Source organism: Acanthisitta chloris, unplaced genomic scaffold (genome assembly GCF_000695815.1).
Source record: "Acanthisitta chloris isolate BGI_N310 unplaced genomic scaffold, ASM69581v1 scaffold43555, whole genome shotgun sequence".
Taxonomy (NCBI): domain Eukaryota; kingdom Metazoa; phylum Chordata; class Aves; order Passeriformes; family Acanthisittidae; genus Acanthisitta; species Acanthisitta chloris.
This window is the reverse complement of record NW_008675047.1, coordinates 1-7,049: the sequence shown is the minus strand read 5'-3', so window position 1 is coordinate 7,049 and position 7,049 is coordinate 1. Positions and strand designations below refer to the sequence as shown.

Sequence of the window (7,049 nt, the reverse complement as noted above, 5' to 3'; positions counted from 1 at the left end):
CCTGCCTCTGCAGTAATTGTAGGCTGCCCCTGGAGCAAGCTCAGTTTTCCCATCGCATAGCAATAGTTTCTGCTGCACTCCTGGTACTTTGTGAGCCAGTACATTATACAGCATATAAAGTCCAAGTGCTCCTGTGCAAAGTACTAATTCCCAAACGTGGCAGCATGTATGTCACCCAGAAACAGTTGCTCCTGTGGAGACAAATGCTACCAGCTCATTTAGGCTGCATACACAAGGAGTCTTCTCTTAAAGCACTGTCATTGTCTGCATTGCAGGGAGTTTGGGAGAGGAAACAACAGTTTATAATGACATGGTGATACAAATAGAGAAAAAAAGACACATCCAAGACTAGGTGTATAGAACCTGAAATCCTGTATTCCTTCAGAGACACAATTGTGAGAGAGTTCAGTTGTCAGCCTTCTGAAGTTCTGTGTGACTATGATACTCAGGCACAATCTGATAAACAGAGATCTTTGGAACTTTGAGATTTCTCAGGAAAGCAGCACACGAACCAGTGAAATAGGGGCAGAACTAATTCCAACATAGCACCAAACGTGAAAAACAACTCACCGAGGAACAGAATCCAGGACCAGCTTCCAAACAGTGGTGTAGCTGGTACAAAGTAACTCCAGAATTAGAGAACCATGTAGCTTTAATTCAGATGGTAAATCCAGATTATTAGTTAAGTATTCAATGCAGAGGATCATCATTTTTAGTGCAGTAACCAAGGAAATGTATTCATTGTTTGTGCAGAGTAATAGTAATAATTATTTCAGAGAATTCTTACTGGCAAAACTATGTAGATACTTCAGATTTTACCATGATTAATATATAACCCAAAGTATAGTTTCTGCAAGAGTTGTGATGAACAGTTTTGTTCTGCAAACTCTTCTAAAAGGAAGAGTGACAGTTCTTTTCAGGATGCTGTGAAGATTTTTAATACAGACACCATGTGTTTGCTGGATTTTCTCCAGGGTGAAGTTCCGTTTTGTCTGTGACTTTGCAGGTAATCGTCCAGCACCAAAACCTGCTCATTTCCAAAGCCAACAACACCATCAACTACACATTGCTGAGTAATGACAATGCCTTCCTGAGCTACTACCCCCATTACTTCACACAGCGGACCCTGACAGCACGTTTTCAGATGAATAACACAAAGCCACCACATGTCCAGATGGTGCGGAAACCAGTGCTGACTGTAATGGGCTTGCTGGCACTGCTAGGTATAGTAACCACTGATTAAAGAGCACACCAATAACCTAGAAGCTTCCTGCCTCTGAGAGATTGTTCCAGCCATTTCATCATTCCTAAAAGAAGTTTGTTCCTACCTTCTGTTTACCAGCTGTGTTAAGAAAATGAAGATTCATTTCCTCAGAGAAATTAATAGCTCAGAAAATATTTCTGACAGTCTGTTATCCATTTGATTTAACTTACAGCTTTGTTTATGCCCTCTGTGTGCCAACCACTCTTTCGCTGACTGGTACTTCTGGTTTGTGTTGTTAGGGGTACTTCCCATCAGGCTGCAAATGTCTTTAAGAAATCCCCACAGGTGGAAGACTTGGGCAGCATACTAAAGGAAGAACCTAATTCACTGTCACATGTTTGCATGCTGCTAGCTGAGCTGCTAAGCATAAGAACATGTAGTATGTGCATGCTCTGCTGTTGCAAAATAAACCTGACTGGACACTGTAACTGGTGAAATAAGATAGAACATAGCTCAACTATAGATCCGCATGCTTTGACCCTTCCTGTATCAGTAGCTCATACAGGACTAACAGTGATGCTTACAGAGTTCTCACCTTTTTTTAAAGGAGAAGAGCAGATTTTTGCAGAAGTGAAGAACAGTGAAGGTGAAAGCATTGGAAACAGCACAGTTGGTGTGCTGGCATCTGTGCATACCCCAAGTGAGATGCAACCCTCAGACAGCTGGCAAGCTACTCTACTGATGTATTTAAGTGAGGATAACAGGACTTCATCCAACATCAGCACCATCACAGTGAATGCCACCCACTTCCCCAAATGTGGAGGTAAACAAACATCATGTAGGCAGCTCATGCAGGATAAAACACCTGCTGAAACACTTCTGCTGAGTTGCCTTTTGGTGCAAGAGTGAGTTTCGCTTGCTAACTTTCTCATCTTTTGGACATTCATAGGTTTTCTGAGGTATGATAGTGTTCTTGGAAAGGTTCTTTCCTAATACCTGCACTTTGACCCTGCCTTTAATGGCAGCTGCAGGTGCTACCTTTTTGGAAAGTTGTTCATCTCAGTGTTCTTGGCTGGATATTGCCAGGCAGCAATTCCCTTACTGAGATGACTCCAAGACAGCGAACAAGACCACATGATTGCATAATTAATGCAGTTGCCTACCAAATTTGTGCAGCAGCTGTGCAAAAATAAGAGGATTTCAATTCTGGTTATAGAAGTAATAGCCTGAAATGTAAACTTGGTAAATGTGAATTGTAGAGCCTGGTCAGAGTGCTAGCCATAGAACTTTCAAGTGGAAGCCAGGCTCTGATGTGCTGAGATCACTTCTGAGAAGGTAGACTTACACACCTTTTGCCAAATTTATTCTTGTTAATCTTGAAATCTAAGTAAAGAGTTTACTTTTTTTTCATTTGTGTTCCTATAGGGCTGGTGTATGTGACATATTACCTGGATAATAACCTAACCAATCCCTACCTGAAATGGAAAAACCTAGGAAGCCCTGACTTTCCATCTCCAGAACAGTTCCAGAAAATAAGGGATGCTGAGGTATGACTATGTGTTTGCTTGAAGTGTTGTATGGGTGACATGCTTGTGAAAAAGACAAGAAATCAGCCCAGGTAGTCAAAATTTCCTTAGCTTACAGTCATCCACTTCTCATATACACACAGAAATGCACTTGCACTCATGCAGAGGAATGTAGCTGACATGCCACTGATACCTTTGTGTTCATGCTATACAAGAGACTAAATGTAGATGACCAGGTTCTTTGCTACTGGCCTACCTATAACTAAGGAGACACACTTGTTCCTGAGCAGAGCTGCAAGACCATTTCTGTTCTGTCTCCCCAAATAAGTCTCATGGCCCTGCGTATATTATGGAACGGCCAAATTGCTGCATTAGAGAGTTGAACCTCTATAACAGAAAATGAACAGTTCCCAGAGGCGGAAACTACCCAGACCAAGTTCAGAAGACACTTGGCATCTCTTAGGGTGTTACAGGGAGGCCTGCAGTTTCTCCTCATCCTTGCTAGTGCTGAATGCACTGCTTCCTCTCTGAGAACTCTTCTCCTCCCTACAGATAAAAGGCATGCATAGGTTACTTACTGCGTGTGAGAGTGCGTGAGCACCCTGTCACTTGAGCTGCCTCTCCCATATTTTCCCTTTGCATTCAGGCCCACAGCTTAAAATAAAGGAGACCATCTTTATCCCCTTCAGGGCCCACAGACAGCAGTTGCCTTCTGACTTTGAAATACAGTACTATGTCTTCTCCTGCCAGTCACCATAACTGACTATTGCTAAGGCTCGTAGGATACTATAGTAGCCATCAACTCTTCCTTGAAAAGGACAGCAGCAAGGTTTTAGATGCTCTTGGCCATCCGGTGAGACCTTATCCTCAGAGACCAGCTATGTGGCTGTTGTAGCTAGAAATAGCTTTCACTGTACACTGAAAATCCATAACTAAGAGGCAAGGACATGGTTTGTAAGCACCTCTAGCCTAAAAGGCATCCATTGGAGGTTACTAAAAGCAAGAGATTGTACCTAAAGGAAATCTGTGATCAATCCAGTTTGTGAGATGGACTCACCCTCTATTTCCTGAAGAGCTGGAAAACAGGTGCAATAAGAAAATCTCCCAGCTTGAAGAACTTTGATGGCTGTAAGCCACTTAGCAGCACCAACTCTTGGAAATTTAGAGTCCCAAAGTAAATCCAAAGACACTTTACACCGATTTAACAGCTGGCCTTTAGATGCTGTAATGAATGATTATTCACAACACTACTCTTGACTCCACAGGACCCACTGGTAAGAGGCCCATTCCCATTTCCTGAAGGTGGCACCCTGACACTGAAGCAAGACTTTCCCATTCCCTCAGTCTTTCTTATCCACATCTGTGCAAGACCCAGATCTGCTCCTGATCAAGTATGTGTTGTATTCTACTGTCAGACTCACCGAAACAGAAACTGCTTCCCATTTTAAATGTTAATAAGAAGAGCTAGAATAACATTTTGGTCTACTGCTTGTTAAAAGTACCATGTAAGACTTAGTAAATAAACAATTCTTCTCTCCTTTGATTAGAAGGCTCTCTGAGGTGTAATTTAAGATAAAGCATTACACAACAAGTGATAGGAGCCATCACTGAGATAAATGGAATGTTATCCACAGTGGGAAAATAATAATAATGCAGTACTGGAAAGTGCAGTATCTTTTTTTGAAAATCACATGATATGCTACCAGGCTTGACAACACAGCTCTCCAGTTAATAATTGATAGCTAAAAATAAAATGTTGTCATGGCTGCCATATATTAGATATCTTTATCTGCTCATTCAGTCCCACCCATGTTCACAGTGGTGCCCAGAGCCTCTGAAGAACCTCTGCAAGGTTGATGGGTTGGAGACATAGGCTACAAAACCACAGAGACAGGATTTTTTTTTACCTGGTCTCAGTGGAAAAAAAATCACAGCAAAGAATTAGTAAGGAAGGATGAACACAGAAATCTGACCTGGCTGATTGGTTTGTACCATTTTCTTACGTGGGCATATGTCTTTGGACAGGTGACTGGTGTTCGTTTGATCCCTCTCACAAAGGGGCAGGTCATTGTGTTGTGGGACGATGACTGCGTAAACTCAAAGTAAGTAGCTTTTAAACTAACATGGATACAAGTGAGTTGCCAATGCATTACTCCCTAAGTTGCCTCCAATCCTACAGAGTGAAACCAGTTCACAAATTAATAAATAATTGCTCCTTGAGAGATACCACTGTGCATTTGTCTGACAAAATGAACTGTAGGACCTATGTGCACTAACTACAGAGAGCAACCCTGACTGATTTGCTGCCTGACCAAAGGAATCTGCCTGTTGCTCACTGGCATTCTGTGGCATTTCTGAGGGACTTGCCTACAGCATAGCAGACAGGAAGATCCATGATAAAAGTTGTATTATCAGCAGATGTCCAGGTGGGATCTTGCATGTCTCTGTAAAGGATGTGAGCTGAAAGAGAAAACCTCCAGTTCCTTGATTCAGCAAGCTGGACTGGACTGGAAACCCTCTGTAGATGAACTGTCAAAGGTGATCCAGTGTACTGCCTCAGGAAGCACTGACTTGGCTCCTTTTCAAGCCAATCTCCCTAGACTCTTCAGCCTTGATAACCCTTGTTTGGGAGTAAAAGGTGTTTAACAGTTTGTGATGCTGCATATACCCTTTGTAGCAAGTCAGCCTGGGTGTTCTGTAGGCTGCTGGGGCTGTGGTTCTTCCTAATACTGACAATTCATACCATCTTGCATTGAATATTTTCTAGTTTTGGCCTTCTTGTTGAAACGGCCCTGAGACTAGTACTTGATTGCTCCACACATTATCAGTTGCAATTTCTTGAGCTGTCTGTTTTTCTCTTCTAGGTGTATAAAGACATTTGAAGTGGAATTCTCATCAGATGGGAAAACATACCAGCGGATTAATGCCAAAGACACAATATTCACTCTCTGGGTCTACTGTCCAGGTATGAGAAAAACACATGTATCAAGTAGTCAGTAGTCTGTCAAGTGTATATTGCCACTCATGAGTGCATGAAACATTATTTAGTAACTACTGAAGGTATGTAGCTTGCTTGTAACATACCCTCCCAACGCAAGTAAGAGTACATCCCTTCCTTTAGGACCACATTCTCAGGGAAAGCTTTGTTCTCAAGGTTAAACACTAATTGACAATTAATCATAAGGATATTATTAGTGGCATGAACAAGTTCCTTGTCACAGAAACCAGTCACCCAGTTGCAGGCCTGACAAGGTCCCTGAGAAGCTAAGCAGTGCTTTTGCAGCTGGTGTAGAAGCATGCAAAAGTGACAAGAATAAAAATATGGCTCCATATGACCAGAGCTTGGTGTTGTGCTTTCAGGAGTAGGCTCACAGCAAGGCAAGTTTGAGGTTCAGTTCCACAGGCCCTGGCCACACCTTCACCAAAATTTGTGCAGTGCTCTTGGGGTAGGGAAGAAGGAGCAAACTGCCTTAGTAGCACTTGTGTACCACTGAGTCCTAAGGTGTTAGACTGCCTAAGGTTAGGATCAACACACAAATAAGTGAGAGGTCATGCCCACCTTTTCATGGAGAGGTTGATTGTCTTGCATTTACCTTGTTCTCGGCCATTCCAGGGGAAAGTCACTATTCTGCTTTCATGATTGATCATCCCTGTTCCTTTGATGTTTGACTATCTTAAGCTATTGAGGTGCTCCATTGTAAGAACAGAAGAGACCATTCTGTTAGACAGTTTGTCCTGGCTATCTGAACACCTAGCCAAGGAGTGACACATCTCTTTGTCCTTTCGTAGAGCTTTCTTTTTAGCCCTGACTAGCTGCTTAAGTTGTAAATGTTTCACATTAGAGGGCAGTGAGTTTTCTCTTTGTCAACCAGCAAAGTTTCTCCCAGAGCCTGTGGCCATTTCTCAACTACAGCCTGTATGCCATAAAAGCTTGCCCAGATGAAACACCCAAGTGAAAGAAGATAGGAGTGTTTTATTTGGGTATTTTTGTGGTGGGGTTTTTTTTTTGTTGGTTTTTTTTATACAAATGTGGTCTAGTCTGCAGTGTGATTATCTGACAGGTATTGCTAATAAGCACTGATGAGAGCTGTGTGAAGCAGACAGACCTTGCCTCATACTGATACTAATAAAGAGCAATTCAGAGAGGTTTTTACCAGAAACACAAGCTCATCTTAGCCAAAGAAACTCTTCGCATCAGCAGTGGGTGCGTAATAAAATTCAGAGCTATTATTGCAATATAAAGGCTACAGAGGTAAGCAAAGACAGTAAATTATGGCTAAGGCAAATCTCAGAAATTAGTACTCATTATTTTATTTTAT

The 7,049-nt window shown here is 42.1% G+C and overlaps 1 protein-coding gene across 1 annotated transcript in view; it reads left to right on the top strand.

Annotated features, from left to right (window-relative positions):
- Positions 1-5,695, top strand: part of IDUA (iduronidase, alpha-L-) — a gene marked incomplete at both ends in the record, with an annotated part of 8,988 nt that extends 3,293 nt beyond the window's left edge. Inside the window, 6 exons of the mRNA XM_009075545.1 lie at positions 1,007-1,223; positions 1,812-2,027; positions 2,630-2,751; positions 3,996-4,121; positions 4,756-4,832; positions 5,595-5,695. Coding sequence (XP_009073793.1) covers positions 1,007-1,223; positions 1,812-2,027; positions 2,630-2,751; positions 3,996-4,121; positions 4,756-4,832; positions 5,595-5,695 — 859 coding nt within the window. The remainder of the gene's footprint in view (positions 1-1,006; positions 1,224-1,811; positions 2,028-2,629; positions 2,752-3,995; positions 4,122-4,755; positions 4,833-5,594) is intronic.
- Between the last annotated feature and the right edge of the window lie 1,354 nt (positions 5,696-7,049).